The 16902-nt window shown below is 59.0% G+C and overlaps 3 protein-coding genes across 6 annotated transcripts; 2 read left to right on the top strand and 1 right to left on the bottom strand.

The window, feature by feature from the left end:
- The first annotated feature begins 2762 nt into the window (after window positions 1–2762).
- Window positions 2763–6010, top strand: UBE2M (ubiquitin conjugating enzyme E2 M). The gene is made up of 6 exons (XM_010989212.3): window positions 2763–3387; window positions 4572–4666; window positions 4780–4818; window positions 4932–5035; window positions 5345–5408; window positions 5494–6010. Exons 1-6 carry the CDS (start codon window positions 3279–3281, stop codon window positions 5632–5634), a joined length of 552 nt encoding a protein of 183 aa, XP_010987514.1. The 5' UTR covers window positions 2763–3278; the 3' UTR covers window positions 5635–6010.
- Window positions 6011–6623: 613 nt separating this feature from the next.
- On the top strand, window positions 6624–9512 carry CHMP2A (charged multivesicular body protein 2A). Of its 3 annotated transcripts, none has more exons than XM_031457487.2 (6): window positions 6624–6765; window positions 7447–7637; window positions 8664–8843; window positions 8917–9047; window positions 9131–9192; window positions 9271–9512. In XM_031457487.2, the coding sequence occupies exons 2-6, from the start codon at window positions 7470–7472 to the stop codon at window positions 9378–9380; spliced, it is 651 nt and encodes a 216-aa protein (XP_031313347.2). In that variant the 5' UTR covers window positions 6624–6765; window positions 7447–7469; the 3' UTR covers window positions 9381–9512. The 3 variants fall into 3 exon arrangements, with proteins under 3 accessions (XP_031313347.2, XP_031313346.2, XP_010987515.2); XM_031457486.2 differs by having other exon boundaries at window positions 6625–6765; window positions 9302–9512; XM_010989213.3 differs by having other exon boundaries at window positions 6628–6765; window positions 7428–7637; window positions 9302–9512.
- Window positions 9513–10189: 677 nt separating this feature from the next.
- On the bottom strand, window positions 10190–16421 carry TRIM28 (tripartite motif containing 28). 2 transcript variants are annotated; one of them, XM_064489938.1, is made up of 17 exons: window positions 16046–16421; window positions 15586–15698; window positions 15221–15353; window positions 13310–13445; window positions 13116–13232; window positions 12914–13028; window positions 12610–12756; window positions 12391–12505; window positions 12204–12310; window positions 12079–12115; window positions 11952–11997; window positions 11619–11871; window positions 11208–11527; window positions 11008–11131; window positions 10840–10926; window positions 10627–10764; window positions 10190–10545 (listed from the first exon to the last, which is right to left on the bottom strand). In XM_064489938.1, exons 1-17 carry the CDS (start codon window positions 16404–16406, stop codon window positions 10369–10371), a joined length of 2526 nt encoding a protein of 841 aa, XP_064346008.1. In that variant the 5' UTR covers window positions 16407–16421; the 3' UTR covers window positions 10190–10368. The 2 variants fall into 2 exon arrangements, with proteins under 2 accessions (XP_064346008.1, XP_064346009.1); XM_064489939.1 differs by lacking the exon at window positions 10840–10926.
- Between the last annotated feature and the right edge of the window lie 481 nt (window positions 16422–16902).

The following is a 16902-nucleotide window of genomic DNA, read 5'->3' as shown; positions in this document are numbered from 1 at the left end:
TATTGCATCAAGGAAGACACATGAATGAACACTGAGTCAGCTAGTGGTCTCCGGTTGGAGGAATGTTGCCAGAACTTTATAAATCCTGTAATGTGGACTTTCTACAAGATTGTGTGATTTTTATAATGACAAACAAAAAGAACAAGAAAGCTGTCATCTTTGATCACCTTCATGTTGTGAAGAACATGAAGGGAAATCTGTGCAGATAGAGCTACTTAAAAACATGATACTCCACACAGGAAAAATCAGGACAAACATGAAAAACATGGAGACATTCAGCCAGGGCCCCACACCAGAAGCTGTGAGAAGTCCATGGACCTACCTGCCAGACCAGCCGAAAAGAAATAACCATGAACAGCTATGTGAAAGCTGCCCATGAGAGCTCCTTTCTGCAGATGGCCTGGGACACCTCTGCACTCTAGTTATGTGGCTGCAGGTTGAAAACCCAACTGTTACCATACTGTGAGCAGCGCTGAGGGCTTGGACAGATGACCACTCGGCCCCACCTGGCCAGAGCCATGGGAGGAATACCCAAGCACTGGTCATCCAAGAAAGCTACAACAGTGCCCAGCCACCCTGTCCCTGGACTGTCTGTACCTGAGCCCATACTGTTCTCTCCCAAATCTATCCAATTCTCTTCACCCCTGAGCTCCATTCTGATCCCAGCCATCCATCTCCAGCCTGGATGCCCACAGCACTCAACCTCCACTCCCTGCCACCTCCTGGTCCCTCATTCCCAAAGCAGACCCTTTCTTCCCACTCCCAGAGGCTACTCTACCACCCTGAGATGCACTTCCACCCTCACAACTCGCCCAGCACGTTCTGCCTAGTCTCTCCAAGGTACTGGCCCCAGCTTCCCTCAGGCCTTTGCACATGCTGAACCCTGTGCTGCCTCCTAAGAGGCTGCAGGCCCAGGGGCTACAGGCACCCTTGCCACCCAAGCCACCTGTGCCTCTCTGCCACTTGGGTTGCCATGAGAGTGACAAGGAATATACAGCTTAGCTGCACCACTTCCAGTCCTGCCCCAGTTAGGCTATTGCCTCCTTCCTGGTCTGGACACCATGGCCCCCTCTGCCCAGCACTTTGTTGCATGCTCAAGTCTTCCCCACCAGATGGCGGGGAAGCCACAAGATCAGATATCACACAAGTCTAGCTTTGGTTACTCCAGTGTCACCTTTCCAGGCAGTGAATATCACATCCCTAGATGGGACCTTAATTAAAGGGCCTCAGCAACTGGCCCGAGAATGCACACATGAATCAGACTGGGCAACAGAAACCACCGGAGGCTTTGGCTGAAAACTGCAGAATGGTCATCAACTCTCATGTGGAGACGTCCTATACAAAAAAGAATCATCAACAGCAGCAGCAGCAAGAGCAGAGCAGGTGAGAAGAATGGAGAGGAAGGGATAGAGGAAGAGAGAAATTAAGTCTGAAGGGGCTCTGTGGGTCCCAGGATCAACCATGTCTGAAGCGTGAGACCCCCTGGGATGGTTGCAATCATATCAGCTCTGGGTATTAATCCTCACCTCGGCGCCTCTCCAGCACTCAGCTCTCAAGGGAGTGTATAGCTAGGACGAGTAGAGGGCTAAAGGGGGCGCCTGGGATGGTGGATGGAGAACGGAAGGGCCAAAAGGGGCGACAGCTGTACAGACACGGCTGGGCTCAGTCCACGGGGCCAAGGACGCCGAGGGTACCCACGCAAGGCCTCCGAGGAGGCTGGGGCCGGGATGGACGTCAAACCAAAACCCCAAGAGTTGGAGACGACTCTCCGGGATGAGGATGGGGCCGGGGTCGTTCGCCAAGAGAAAGCCAAGGACGCGCCTGCCCGCCCCCACCGCAGGCCAGGCTGGGCTGCCGGGACTACTCCCACAGTGCTCCAGGCGATCTTCCCTGGTGGCACGTTGCCCCAGTGACGGGATGGGACATGGGCAGGAGCCTCACTCGGACGGGGTTGAGCTGAAGGGCAGAGCCGGGCCCCTAGCCGGGAACCGCCGTCAGAACGCCGCTAACCGCCTGACAGACAGAAGTCGCAAACCCGCTCGACACCGCTTCCTCCAGCCCGGCGAGGCAGGCTGAGCTCTGATTGGAGCGGAGGCTGGCCCGCCCACACCGTTGGCGCAGAAGGCGAAGGTCGTAGGACGCCTCCGCTGGAACTTACGACTCGCGCCGAGAGCGGCGCCGCCCCACATTCCGTCCTCCAACTGTCAGCCCGTATAAACCTCCACAGTGCTTACCACTCTCCTGTACAATGCATGTTTTATTTGTTAGTTTACCTCAACCAGAGTCTCCGCGAGCGGGTTCTTTGGGTTTGCGATGGGATGTGCTGCACCCCGCACCCTCTGGGCAACACCCCTGGCCTTGTCCAGGCTCTGGCCCACGCCCTTGCCCTTGCCCAGGCTCTGGCCCGCAACGATCACCCAGCCTCATTCTGTGACCTCCGGGGGCAACTATCTCGTCTGTCCCACTTCCGACGCCGTCTGCACGCTAGCAAGTGGGAATGGCTGAACCCGCAAGTAAAGCGACCACATCTGCCCCACTTAAAGATGGCGGCGGCACCGCCCCTTCCCAAGACCCCAAGGCGTCCCCGGAAGTGACCGCGGGACGGCCCGCACTAACGGAAATACCCGAGCCGAGCCGAAGGAGCCCGATCCCCAAGTCCCAACGGGGCGCTACACAGGGCGGCGGCGGCTGCGCAGGCGCACACCGCAGGCCGGGCGGGAAGAGCCGAAGCGGGCAGGCGGCGGAAATACCCGAAGTGGTGGGGCGCCCGAGGCCGTTGCGGACCTCCCCGCCGAAGCTGCTGTTACCGCGGAAGCCCACCGTCCTCCAATACAGGGCCGCCATCACCGCGGCCCCCGCCTCCCCTTTCCACCTCGAACCGCACCCCCCTCGCGGAGGGTGCGAGTGAGCGGGCCAGCAGCGCGGCCTAAGGACCCCGCGTCGGCAACCTCAGCTAAGCCTGAGACCGGAGCGGGCCAGTGGGAGGAAGGAGCGGCGGGTGGGGGCGGGGCCGAGCGGGCCCGAGAACAGCCGAGTGGGCCCGAGCGCCGCCGAGCGAGCCCGAGGCGGCGGGCCAGGCCGGAGCCGGACTACGGGAGCCGACGCGGGCCGCGCGGTGGGCGCGGAGCGGAGCGGCGCGGCAGGCCGGGCGGGCGGCGGCAGCAGCCGAGGAGGCCGCGGCGGCGGGTCCGAGTGGCGGAGGCGGCGCGGGCGGCGGCGGGGGGCCGGGTGGTCGGGGTCCCGGGCCCCGCAGCGGCGGCAGCGGCGGCGGCGGCAGGATGATCAAGCTGTTCTCGCTGAAGCAGCAGAAGAAGGAGGAGGAGTCGGCGGGCGGCACCAAGGGCAGCAGCAAGAAGGCGTCGGCGGCACAGCTGCGGATTCAGAAGGGTAGGGGGTCGGCAGATGGGGTGGGGGGTCGGAGATCAGCGCCTGGGTTGGGGTGATGTAGAAGTCAGGTGTGGGGTAATGCGGTCGCCAGGGGTCAGAGATGTCAGAAATGGGGGGCCGCGGATGTGAGAGGTCGGAAATCAGGGCTTGGGTATTGGGGGATCAGGACTGGTAATACAGTCAGTGGACGGTCAGAGATGGGGGGGACCGAGGAGGGTATTTGAAAAGCCAGGCGTCTGAAATTAGGGACCAAGAATCTGAGGGTCAGGCGGTGGAGGAGGGGTTACCGGGGACTCTCAAGAGTCAGGAGGTCAGACAGGAACCTGGGTGACAGGCACAGGATATAGGGCTAATGGGGGCTGGCGATGGGGGGGTTGACGTGGGAGAAGATTCAGCGTATTAATGCTGGGGTCACTGGGAATCTGAGAGTCAGAGAAGGTGAAGTAGGTTCCGGGGCCTGGGATTCGGGGGGTCACATGGCAATTTGGGTTTCGGGGTGACAGGAGAAGGAGGGAACGACAGTGTGTACCAGAGATTAGAAGTAAGAGTAAGGTTGGGTTTAGACCATCATGCTGGAGATGCTGATAATCTTATAATCAGAGTAGTATAGGGTAGGAGAGCTGGAGACTTACAGATCTGAGGGTCAGATGGGAACCTGGGTTTGGGATGACAGGCAGAGAGAATAGTAGATGGACAGTGGGGACCAGGGTTTGGTTGGGGGATGATTTATTTAGGGTATGTGGTGGGGACAGGGTCCTTGAGTTTGGGCAGACAGGTGGGTCTCCACTAGATAGTGGAGGCTATGGCCAGGGATCCTGGGTTTGGGGTTGTCAGAGGCTCCTGGGGGCCACATGGGAGTAGGGACATTGGGGAATTGGTCGGGGGGGTCCCAGCTGTTGGGTTATGGGACTTAGGGCTGTGGATTCAGAAGAGTTGGAGCTTACCCTGGGCCCAGAGTTGAAGATGCACATTGAGGGTGTACTGTAAATCCAGAGAAGCCTGCCTGGAGACTGGGGAGCAGAAGGAGTAAGGAGAGGGTTGGAGATGTGGCCCATAGCCCAGGAAAGAGCCCTGAGGGTCCTGGAGGAAGCAGTAGGGGCTCTCCTGGCACCTGCACCTGCCCTGAGCACCCTCCTCTCTCCCTTTTCATTTCTTTGTTTCCCTTTTCTGCTGTGCAAACCCAGACATAAACGAGCTGAATCTGCCCAAGACTTGTGACATCAGCTTCTCAGATCCAGACGACCTCCTCAACTTCAAGCTGGTTATCTGTCCTGATGAGGTGAGGGCACACTCAACTGGACTCCCAGGCACAAGCAGGTGGTCCCACCTGAAGTAGGGATACCTGGTTCGCCTGTAGGAAAGGGTCCTAACTCCTCTTCTCTTCCCTCACAGGGTTTCTATAAGAGTGGGAAGTTTGTGTTCAGTTTTAAGGTAAGTCCCAGGTGGGCAGCGGTGGCTCCTGGGGCTGAGGAAGCAACAGCTGAGGCCTCAGCCAGGCACTGCCTGGACACCTATCCACCTCCCCTCTCTTTTCCTGGAGCCAGGTGGGCCAGGGTTACCCGCATGACCCCCCCAAGGTGAAGTGTGAGACGATGGTTTATCACCCCAACATTGACCTCGAGGGCAACGTCTGCCTCAACATCCTCAGGTGAGGGCATTAATGAGCCCTCCACTGCTCCCCTAATCCTGCCTGCCCAGCTCCCCTCATGGCCTTGTACTGCACCAGTCTCTGTCCCTTCTATCCCACTTGTGGTCTGTGTCCCTCTGTCTCTTCATCGCCACATTTTCTTTTTGGTGGTTTGACCTTGGCTTTCTCCCTGGCCTGTTCTCTGCACCCTTCCCCTAGCCTCTCACATCTACACTATCCTGTGCCCTGGGCCCGACCTGCCTGGTCCCAACAGGGCCTGTGGTGACGGCCCACTTACCAGCCCCTGACCATGATGCTCTCTGCCCACAGAGAGGATTGGAAGCCAGTCCTTACGATAAACTCCATAATTTATGGCCTGCAGTATCTCTTCTTGGTGAGTAGGGGTAGGGGGCTGAGGAGGGGTGGAGGTTGGCCCTCTTCCCCTTGGGTTTGTTGACCCCCACCCATACTGGCCACAGGAGCCCAACCCTGAAGACCCACTGAACAAGGAGGCCGCCGAGGTCCTGCAGAACAACCGGAGGCTGTTTGAGCAGAATGTGCAGCGCTCCATGCGGGGTGGCTATATCGGCTCCACCTACTTCGAGCGCTGCCTGAAATAGGGTTGGCGCAGACCTGCCCCTGCCAGGGCCATCAGCCCTGGCATCCCCTGCAAATATTTATTGGGGGCCACAGGTGGGGGGCATGGGGCGGTCAGTGGGGAAATCCCATGCCCTGGCCTGCCACCCCTCCCTGCCACCCGCTCCTAGTTATTTTTTTTTTTTAACCACCATGTGATTACGGTCGGCGCTGCCTCCCCCGACCCGCTCAGCGATGGGAAATGAATTGGCTTGTCTAGCCCCCCGCTGGGTGCTATCCAGCCCTCCTACTCTGGGCTCTGGGGTGGGTGGCCAAGGGGACTGGGTGGCTGGGGACCCAGCACCCCACCCCTACACCACTGGAGGTCCCACCAGGCTATTAAAGGGGAATGTTACTGCATGGCTTCTGCCTCTTCCTTTTGTGGGGTGGGAGGAGCAGGTGATGTCCACCAGGGCTGCTGCAGCAAGAGTGATGGGAGTTCTTTGGTCACGTGTGGTATTGGGGCACCCCTCAGCAGGCTGCCCAGTGCCTAGGGCAGCCCCAGGAGTGGTGACAGGCTGAGTGGGATGAATCCCACCCTGGGACAAGGGAGGGGCAGGATGCAGTAACCAGTGGCTTCTTGCCCAGTGAGGCAGCATAGTGGAAAGCCCGCACCAACTCCTGCCCTGCCCCCCTTCTACCGTGAGGGGGCCAGTGGAGTAAAACCCTGCCTGGTGCTGCCAGGTGCCTGGGGTCCAAAAGCATTGGAGGCCGGGGTCCCTTAGATGAGCTGGGCCCTACAGTGGGCGACGTGGTGGGATGCGGAACCTCGTGGGTGGCTAGACCGAAGGTGCATCAGCTCCGCGGGGATCGGAACGCCAGACGTAACTCCTACAGGCGGGAACTGAACCTGTGGAACGCGGAGCCTATGGCAGTGAAACGGAAGCTGATGCGCATGCGCCTGGGTGTCGGCCTGTCCTGGGCGTGTGCGCACGCGCGCTCTTGTCCCCTCCCAGCATTCCAGGCGGGGCGTGTGACGTCAGGTCCTGTAATCCGGAAACGGCGGCGACGGCCGAGGCGACCGAGCCGAGGGGCTGTCGTTGGTGGGCGCTCCAGAGATCCGAGAGGAGCGGAGCGTGACCCGGAAACGGAAGCGAGTCCCTGTCCCAGCTCCGGTGAGTAGCCTCTGCCTGGGCGCGGGTCCCGGGTGGGTGTGTGGGCGGTGGCGTATGAGGGCCTCGCCCCTTCCTAGGACTCTGCCTCATCATCTGGGTCCCCTACGCCGTCCTGCCTGCGGTGCTCAGGGCCCCCAGCTGTCCCCCCCAGGCTTCCCTGGGAGAGCAAGGCGTCCAACACGTATAATCCCGTCCACAGTACAGGGGTCCCCACCACCCCCAGCCATATTTTCCGCACCCAGAGTCCCTCAGCATTCAGAACCTCCAATCCGAATCTACCCACTCGCTGTCAGCTTCAGAGCCCCCACACCCACCCTAGTTTTGGTACTCGGGGCCTCCACCGAGCCTGCGCTTCTGTCAGGGCCCTCTTAACTTCCCTGTTGTTGGTGCTCAGGGTTCCAAATGACCTAGTGTATCCACACATATTCACCTCCAGTCTTGGTTCCCCGGAGGCTCCAGGGCTTCATCCTAGGGTCTGGAGAGGGAGGCTGAAGCCTTGAACCTCCGTCGGGGCACTGTAATGAAGGAGGGGCTGGGGCGGGTACCTTGTGGACGACTTTCAAGTCTTGTCCCCACTCATGTCCCCGGGGCTACCCCATGTTCCAGTGTGACCCCAGCTCTGCCTCTTTGCCTCCCTGCGCCCCACGCCACCCTGCATCTAGGCTTCACACTTGTCTCCAGCACACCAGTGGGCTCCCGTGGCCATGGACCTGTTGTTTGGGCGCCGGAAGACACCAGAAGAGCTGCTGCGGCAGAACCAGCGTGCCCTGAACCGCGCCATGCGAGAGCTGGATCGTGAGCGGCAGAAGCTAGAGACCCAGGAGAAGAAAATCATCGCAGACATCAAGAAAATGGCCAAGCAGGGCCAGATGGTGAGCTCAGTTGGGCAGGGGCTGGGACACAGGGCTAGGTGCTGTTGCTTGGTCAGACACTGACTGTGGCAAAAAGGACAGACAAAAAAACAACAGGTAGGTGCTTCTAGGAAAATGGAGTGAAGGGTGAGCAGGGCTTCCCTAGTTTCAGGGTCCTAAAAGTCTGCCTCTGAGGAGTTAATAGAGGCAAACCTCAAGTAGTTAAGAGAGTGAGCTTGTAAAGATCCAATCGTCAAGTTTATCAAACAGATGGAGCAACAATAATGTTAGATAAAGAGAGTGGTAGGTGAGCTCAGAGGGGTGGGCGTAGGCCAGGCTCCTGGGAATTGTGGACCACAGTGGGAGCTAAACTGAGTCAAAGGATTTATTTCAAGAGATGAGGTCGGGGGAAGGGTATAGCTCAAGAGCACATGCTTAACGTGCATGACGTCCTGGGCTCAATCCCCAATACCTCCTCTTAAAAAACAAAACTCTCCTAATTACCTCCTCCTCACAACAAAATTAAATTTAAAAAAAAAAAAGAGACGTGATCAGGAGGCCCCGGAGGCCAGTGAGAAAAGATACAGACACATCCTGAACTAGGAGGGAGCTAAGCCTCTGATGGGTGATAAGTTTTGGCCTGAGCAGCTAGATTTGAGAGGTGCCCGTTCCTGGGACAGGCAAGGCAAGAAAGAGGTTTGGGTTGGTAGGAAGTCACAAGCTGAGCATTAGATATGTTAAGTACTTCAGGATTTAGAAGCTGAGGTGTGGGCATGTGTGAGGTAGAGGGAGAGATGTTCTTTGGCCAGGATAGGAATTCAGGAATGGCTGTTGACTTTAGACATGGAGAAAAAAGGACTTCTGATCAGAGAAATGAGAAGCTTACAGAGGAGTCTATGCAGTGGTGGCCCAAGAGGCATTAGGGCACGAGGGAGAAGTGGCCACTAGGTTTAGCACACAGACTCTGAAAGCCTCAGCGGGAATGGTGAGATGGGAGTGAGTTATACTCCCAAGGCTCACTCCCTGCCACCTCTGTTCACTCCTCAGGATGCCGTGCGCATCATGGCAAAAGACCTGGTACGCACTCGGCGGTACGTGCGTAAGTTTGTGTTGATGCGAGCCAACATCCAAGCTGTGTCCCTCAAGATCCAGACACTCAAGTCTAACAACTCAATGGCACAAGCCATGAAGGGCGTCACCAAGGCCATGGGCACCATGAACAGACAGGTGCGCCTCTCCCGATTCCCCTCCCTACCCCGGCTAACCTCAGGGACCAGACTCACCCTCCTCCCACTTCCAGCTGAAACTGCCCCAGATCCAGAAGATCATGATGGAGTTTGAGCGCCAGGCGGAGATCATGGACATGAAGGAGGAGATGATGAACGACGCCATCGACGATGCCATGGGTGATGAGGACGATGAAGAGGAGAGGTTTGGAGACACCGGGTCAGGGGGTGGGGATGGATGCCTGGCCTTCGTGTACTTGACCCTCAGAGTTGTGTTTTCTTACCTAGTGATGCCGTTGTAGCCCAGGTGCTGGATGAGCTAGGCTTGAGCCTGACAGATGAGCTATCAAGTGAGTGCTCAAACCGTGGGCTGTCCCACCCACGCCCCAGCCCAACCCTTCCTCTCCCAGCATTATTCCTTTCTGCAGGGGCTCTCTTCCTAACTCCCACTCTCTGCAGACCTCCCATCCACTGGAGGCTCGCTCAGCGTGGCCGCCAATGGGAAGAAAGCAGAGGCTGCAGCCTCTGCCCTAGTTGATGCAGATGCAGACCTCGAGGAGCGGCTCAAGAACCTTCGGAGGGACTGACCCCCTATCCCCTACCCCCTACCCCAGGGAGGATGGCCCATCATTTTCACTATACCTTCCGTAATAAAAGACATTGAACACTAGTTATTGGGCCTGTGTGACTGCCCTGTTGTAGGTCAGGCTGGGGTCCCTTGAGGTGGGAATCATTCAGCCAAGGTTTAGTGTGTCAGGGTATGAGGTAAGGAAGGCTAGCTTGTTTCCAGGTTTGGGCAGGGCTGGACAGGACAAGCCCACCCAGGATTTTCAGGACTTGGGAGGTAAAGGCATTGGCTCAGCACTCCTTCTGGTCCTCCAACATCTTGGTCTCAATACCATCATTCCCAAGATGGTAGGGTCCCCAGATACCTTGGTAGGATGCTACAAGTCCAGGCCTGTCTCCCAGGGATACAGTGCCCAACTCGGCTCAGCCCAGTGGGAGTCTCAGCCCACCCAGCTGTGATACCCTTTCTGGTTATGAGAAATGGTTACACCCCAGCCAGGAAGCACGTGGAAGAGTGGCCACCACACACCATATACCTGGGAATTCACCCTGCCTACCAACGGGTTATGCTGGGTCTGCCCACCTACTGTGAGATCACCCCTACCCACCTAGGCACTCCTCGTATCGGGAAGGGCCCAGGAGGGATGCTCTTCCCCACTCCCTGGACACCCAGATGGCTAGAGACAAGTGCCACACCCCTACTGACCAGGGCTTTGGTGAGGAACTGATGCAGGCAGAGACCAGGTCCCAGGACAACTGCCCCCACCAACCAAGGCCTGATTAACTGGTGAACTTTTTATTAAATCCACAGAAGTAAAAACCATATTGTGAGGGAATAGGATATGGACCACCAAGGAGTGGGAGCCAGACCACCAGAGGCAAGAGGAACAGGAGAGGGAGGAGGGGTGATGGGATAGACAACAGAGCCAGGTTGGGCTGGCTCAGGGGGGTGCCCAGCCTCAGGGGCCATCACCAGGGCCACTGGACAGGTCCTGGGCACTCAGGCCAGCACCAGGCAGGCTCAGCGGCGGAGGCTCCACCAGCACAGCGGAGAACTTGGTGTCACCGAAGGCCTCATTCATGCGAGTCTCAAAGAAGCGCTGCAGGCCAATGATGGACTGCACGTCCGCCTTGTCCTGCCCAGCAAATTATAATGGATGGGTCCTAGCTCTCTGACCTCCCTGCTCCCAACCCCACCCACACCGCCACCGGCTCACCTCTGTCAGCTTGTTGAACTGCTTGAACATGCGGCCCACGTCCTGGGCAAACTCCTGGGGGGAGCTGTAGGGGGGGGACAGCTTCTCCTGGAGGCGGGCTCGGATCAGGGTCAGGTCCAGGGTGCCCCCGGGCTGATCCTGCAGGCAGAGAACAGAATGAAGGTGATGCTGAGCACCCCTGTACCTCCCATCCTTCCAAGTCCCAGAACTCACCAGGGAGAAGGTTGAGTCAGTGGCCAGCTGGTGCAGGGGCCGGCAGGGCTCATGGCAGAAGAGGGCCAGCAGGACACGCTCACACTTCTATAGGCATTATGTAGACATCAGAGCCGTGGGGAGGTGGGGGGCTGCTGGCCAAACCAAGGGAGTGGGCCCCACACTCACCTGTTGGTTGGCAGGCGAGAGCTTGGCTACCACACCAGCGCTGTCGCCACCATCCAGGCTCAGGCTGCCATCTTCCTCCTTCAGGTCAGGTAACACGTGGCAGAGAGAGCAGCTCCACTCCTCCCTGGAGGGGAGAGGGAATGAGGGGCTGTCCAGGCCCTGGCCCAGTCCTCCACCCTGCAGAACCCATGGCCTCGCACCCTGGCACATCCTGCAGGGCAGGCAGGTGGCAGTCCAGGTGGAAGCAGAATTCGCACTGGTTGCACATGACCAGGTCACCTGGCTTCTGGCAGACACGGCAGATGGTGGCACTGTCATCCAGGGCACCTGGGCCACCAGCTGGAGCAGAGGTGCCCTCTGGAGCCACCACCTCCAGGCCTGAGCTAGTACTGCCACTGGGTGAGGCCAGGCGGGGGCCCTCAGCGCCAGGGCCCTCTGCCAGGGCCATCAGCACAGGCTTGGTCTCGGGGCCCTCAGTGGCACCAGGTGGGGTTCCAATGGCAGCCTCTGTTTCTTCCTCCTGCAAGGAGGCAAGGGGTATGCAGTGGGATGCCCATCTGGGCATCAGGGATCATTCACAACCCGGCCATGGTCCCTTGGGGCAGGCTCACCTTGACGATGGCCATGCCTGGCAGGGGTGGGGCACCAGGGGCCCCAGGGGGCGCAGTCCCAGGCTGTCCAGCAGCAGCAGCTGCAGCACCTCGCTCAATGACAATGAGGTTGTAATCCTCAGTGGTGCTGCCTGGGAAGACCTTGAAGACTGGTGGCTGGCTGTCAGCCGTGAGATCCAGGTCCAGGCGTTCGAGGCTCACCCGTGGCACCTTGCGCATGAGGCCACTCACCTCACCATCACCTGAGCGAGACCTGTGAGTGCAGCTTGTCATGAGGACCCCTGTCCCTAGGACTACCCTGCCCTATGTTCACCAAAGGACAGCCACACTCACCGCTTCACCCCTGACACATGGGGCTCTGCACTTGAATAAGGGTCATCTGCTCAGAACACAGTAAAGGACACAGGTTGGGGTGGACCTGGGACACGAGCTCTCCCACCTACCAGGCGGACCCACTCACCTGACCCGAAGCCGTAGCCTTCCTGTACCTCCATGGGCTGTGGACAAAGCAGGTGGGCCTCAGTGAGGAGACATCACACAGGACCTTGCATCCCTCTCCTCCCGCCAGTCCCCTGCCCTGCTCACCTGGCTGCCACCAGAGCCCTGTTTGCTCAAGGGTCCTGGAGCCCGAGGAGGGGCCATAGGTGCAGGGCCTGTGGAGTTGGTGCCAGGACGCTCTGCAACAATCTTGCCTGCGGTAAAGAGGTAACATAAGCGCAAAAAAAGCTGGCACCTAGGGTAGCAAGGAACAGCAAGGAAAAGTAACACTCACCAAAGGCCTCTGCACTCTTGGTCCAGGCATTGAGGTCCCACTGAAACTTCATCTCACCATGTGGCTCCACAGGGTCCACAATCATCTTGAGGGCTCGGTGCAGCTGGAAGTAGATCTGGGGGCGGGGCGGTACATGAGCACATGGGCAGTGAACAGAGCTCCAGGGCCCTGGAAGGTGCCAACCTGGAACCTACCACCTGGGTGCCCACCAGCACACACCAGCTTCTTGGAGAGGAGTAGCGCTGTGTTGTTGTCACTCTCCAGGGCCCATGAGGCAAAGCGCAGGATGTGTTCCTGGTGCTTCTGAATCTTGGTCATGGTCCAGTGCTGTCGCTCCAAGCGCTCTTGCTGGCCCTCCGTCACCTTCTATGGGTGGAGAAGAGACAAGGTCAAAGAGAGGAGAGAGCACTAGAACCTCTGTCCACCCAAGAATGGCATCAGCACCAGCAGAGGGTACCAAACCCCAGGAACCTCCCAACACTGATGGGGTGAGTGGTCAGCAGAGGGACCACACAGGGTGTACCTGGGCATCATTGACCAGCACACGGCCCCGCTTGTTCAGTTCTTTCATGATCTGCAGGATGGCCATCTTAACATCCACCTGCACACGCTTCTGAACGTCTGACACTTGGCGGATCCTGGGTGGCCGGGCGGGTCAGGTCAGGTTCGGTCAAGCAGGTGCTCACCAAGGGACATCCCCCCATAGCCCCGCCATTGACACTTACGAGCTGCGAACCTCCTTGGTGTTCTTCTGCAACGTCGCGTGCTTATCCCCGAGGCGCTTCACCAGAGAAGCCAGGAGCTTGCGCTGGTTCCTCACTGCATCCTCCAGGAATTGGTACCTGAGGGCAGACAAAGGTGGGCCCCGGTGACAAGACAGGAAATAGGCAGCTCCCACCCACCCTGCCTCAGGACTCACTGGTGGTCCTTGTGGGCGTTGAGCTGGCAGTCCCGGCAGGTGAGGGTGTCGCAGCTCTCGCAGAACAGAACGAGGGGCTCGTGCTTGTGCACGTTGCAGTACACTGTGCGCTCACCGTCCCTCGACTTGGCTGGTCCTGGGAAATGCAAACTATGAAGCTGCAGCTCCACCTCAGCCACCTCCAACTCAGACAGCAGCCTGGGACCTCACTTCCTGCCTGTCCTGCAACCCTGGGCCATCTATCAGGAAAAACCAGAGCCTACGGCAGTGAACAAAAGAACCCAGACCATTGCTCTCAAAACCCTCTGGCCTGAGCCTGACCAAGAAAATCACACCCCCTTCCTTTCAGCTTCTGATGGTGACAACATAAAGTGTAAGGATGACAGGAGAGTCCTCCCCCCTGCTATTCCCTCTACTAAAACCTCCTCCAGGTGGATACAAGGGAGCTCCTCCACCTCTGAACCCAACGCCCGACTGGGTTCCCTTTCTGGTCCACTCACAGAAGATTCTGTCCACTAGAGAAGGGGACTCTGGCTACAATGGCATCCCAGCCCGCAAAATATTTACTTTGTGGCACAGACAGAAAGCAAATCAGGCTCTAAGGACACCGTCAGGTGCGTTTTCCTCAGGAGCCATGCCAATGACCTCCCACTGTTCTCTAGTACAAGGAGACCACCTATAGGGTGTCTTACAACACAGAGGGGCGGGGAGGGTGAACAAAGCCTTCTCAGGCTGGAAATGAGATTATCACACCAGGACCCTCAGAAAGGTGTCAGGTTCCCTGAGAGAAGGGTCCCCAGGGCTCAGAGCAACACTACCCAAAGACCAATACACCACACTGGCACCCAATCCTCCCTTAAACCTGCTGCCATTAGAAAACTGCTTGCGGAACAAGGGTATAGCTCAGTGGTAGAGTGCACACTTAGCGTGCACAAGGTCCTAGGTTCAATCCCCAGTACCTCCATTTAATTAACAAATAAATAAACAAACAAAAACACAAACCTCATTACCTTCCCCCTGCAAAATAAAAAAACTGCTTGGGAACATCAAACCCTCTTTCTTCTCCAATCCCAATCATGTCGTGGCTAAACCAGCCCAACCTGAGATAAAGACATTGACGTAAATGAGCCAAGCATCAGCTCCTCCGATACCGTCATATACTGCATCTTGACCTTTGCCTGGAACCCAGGACCCCTGCCCGTCCCTCCTGTCTCCTCATACCCCACCACAACCACCTCCATCCTCCTTTTCCCACCAATACTGTCCTCTGGACTGGAGGAGCCACAGAGTGACTACCAAAAGGCCACTCATGGGGTGTTTGGAACCAAAAACCAAGCCCAAACCTCTCTCCAAACAAACCACTGCCAGCACATTCACGGAAAAATCTGGAAATATCTACCTAAGCTATGGGACCTCTGCAATCCAGAGATAAAACATTTCCAGCACTCACTGGTTAGTGATGGGCTGAGGGCCCTCACAGCTTATCAAGACAGGGGCCTCACTTTCCCCTACAGAGCCTTAAACCAGGTGCCGCAGCACCTCAGGTCCAGAAGATCCCTCGTATCATTCCCAAACACCCTGCGTTCCCCTATCTGTATATGCCAGTCCCTCCACCACTGGGAAGATATACCAACTAGGGGATTCCACAAGCTTCCTCAAATCCTCAATACACCCCAGGGCACAATGAGGTCCCCTGTGCACTCCCTCCACTCCCTGCCTATGGACTTTCCCCTTCCACCTGGACTTGCAGAGACTTTCCACCAGAGTCCCAGCCTCTCCCGTTTTGAGTTCTGCCCTCAGGCTCTTCAGTTGGTTGTCCCTGGGACCCTTCCACCATCTGCAACCAGAATCCTAAGCAGTTGAAGACACATGTAGGAGGCAAGCCAGGGCTATCCCCTGCACGCTGCATACCAGTGGAGCGCACTGTGTGGTCCTTCGTGTACTTCACCCGCTGGTGTGCCTCCACACATGTCTCACAAAGCGGCTCAGAGCACTCCACACAGTAACTGGTGGCCGGGGCATTATCCTCACAGCTAGTGCAGCACTGCTGAGCAAAGGCAGAGTCAGAAGAGACAACACCACCAGACAAATGTGCATTGCACTTACATACCAGGAATCACGACCTAAACTGAGGTGGTGCCATTACTTAGCCTATAGAGCCTGCCCTGACACCATGCAGTATGGTGAGAGTAGAGCCTGCAGCTGCTACTGTGGTCTGGGCTGGAGACCCCTACCCACGACCAGAGGCCTCCTGGAGTTGTCAAGGCAGGGCATACCTGATTCGCATCCTGGGAATCGGTGGCAGCCTTGCTGCCACTGTCGCGCATAAAGTAATTCTCCACAATGTCTTTGGAGAAACATTGCTGCTTACACACTGGACAGTCCACCACTGGGAAGAACAGGGATAAACGAGACCACTGCACGTTCACATCCATGCTGTGACCCCCATCCCCCCAGTGGGTCCCAACTCCGTCCCATGCTAGGCTAAACCTCCCCTCAGGGAAAAGTAATCAAACCTTTTATTTTATCGAATTTGAAGCAGACGCCTCAACTCAGCGCCCAGCCCACATAGCCCACTGCCCGCACCCGCTCCAGCCAAACACTGTCCGGGTCCCCATCCTCTCGCCCAGGCGATCCCTGTCATGGTCACGCTGGGAACGGACCCAAGCACCACGCCGAGGGGGGAGCAAAGGCTGCGGGGTGGGGGAGGGGCCGCCCCGGCCCGATCACACTCACCAGCGCCGTCGCCCGCCGCACCTCCGTCCCCCGAGCTGTTGGTGGCGGCGGGCGCCGCGGGCCCGAGGCAGGCGCTGCAGGCCGAGTGCAGGCAGGGTAGCAGGCGCGGCTCCCTTTCGGGCCGCAGGCGCTCCCGGCACACGCCGCAGTGCTCCAGCAGCTCCAGGGCCTCGCCGCCGCCCCCCGCGGGCGACGATGCAGACGCCGAAGCCGCTGCCGCCGCCGCCGCCGAGGCCGAAGCTGAAGCCGCGGCCGAGGAAGCGGGGGCTCGCTTCTCGGCGCCAGCCGAGCCCTCGCCCGGGCCCGGGCTGCCAGAGGCGGCCGCCGCCGCCGCCGAGGCAGCCGCCGCTGAGGCCGCCATTCACACGCCGCCGGGGGCGCCCAGGGGGGAGGAGGGGCGCAGGGCCCTTCGCGCAGGCGCAGACGCGCTCGCCGCCAACGGCTGGGCCGCCGCCGCCGCGAGGCCGAGCGCCGCCACGCGCCGCCTGGGGCGCCGCCCGCTGCGCGCGACGCGCTGCAGACGCCCGGCCGACCGCTGCCCGCTCGCTTGCCGCGGCCGACGTTCGCGCTTCCTCCTCAGCTGCCGCAGAGACCAGCGCCACGCGGCACGCTCACAACCGCTCGACCGCGCGCCCGTTCGCAGAAAGAGCCGCGACCGGGGGGCGGGACAGAAATAACTGGCGCCGACGCCGTCGCGCACGCGCTCTGGTCGCCTCTCGCCCGGGGGCGGGGCCGGGGTGGGCTGCCGCGGGCGAGGCTGCGAGTACGCACGCGCCGAAGCCGGCTCCTCCCACCCCCACCTCCACCGCCGCGGCGCCGGTCGTGCGGCAGGGGCGGGGCATCTGGTCGCCACAGCA

This window comes from Camelus dromedarius, chromosome 9 (genome assembly GCF_036321535.1).
Source record: "Camelus dromedarius isolate mCamDro1 chromosome 9, mCamDro1.pat, whole genome shotgun sequence".
In the NCBI taxonomy this organism is placed as follows: Eukaryota; Metazoa; Chordata; class Mammalia; order Artiodactyla; family Camelidae; genus Camelus; species Camelus dromedarius.
This window is presented reverse-complemented; position numbering and strand designations above follow the sequence as displayed.

Coding starts and splice junctions, on each gene's coding strand:
- CHMP2A (XM_031457486.2), top strand. CDS start 7,470: ATGGACCTGTTGTTTGGGCGCCGGAAGACACCAGAAGAGCTGCTGCGG. Junction 8,844..8,916: donor TGGGCACCATGAACAGACAG/GTGCGCCTCTCC, acceptor TCCCACTTCCAG/CTGAAACTGCCCCAGATCCA. Junction 9,193..9,301: donor CCTGACAGATGAGCTATCAA/GTGAGTGCTCAA, acceptor CACTCTCTGCAG/ACCTCCCATCCACTGGAGGC.
- UBE2M (XM_010989212.3), top strand. CDS start 3,279: ATGATCAAGCTGTTCTCGCTGAAGCAGCAGAAGAAGGAGGAGGAGTCG. Junction 4,667..4,779: donor TGGTTATCTGTCCTGATGAG/GTGAGGGCACAC, acceptor CTTCCCTCACAG/GGTTTCTATAAGAGTGGGAA. Junction 4,819..4,931: donor AGTTTGTGTTCAGTTTTAAG/GTAAGTCCCAGG, acceptor TCCTGGAGCCAG/GTGGGCCAGGGTTACCCGCA.
- TRIM28 (XM_064489938.1), bottom strand. CDS start 16,406: ATGGCGGCCTCAGCGGCGGCTGCCTCGGCGGCGGCGGCGGCCGCCTCT. Junction 11,998..12,078: donor AGGCTACGGCTTCGGGTCAG/GTGAGTGGGTCC, acceptor TGTTCTGAGCAG/ATGACCCTTATTCAAGTGCA. Junction 11,872..11,951: donor CATGTGTCAGGGGTGAAGCG/GTGAGTGTGGCT, acceptor CTGCACTCACAG/GTCTCGCTCAGGTGATGGTG.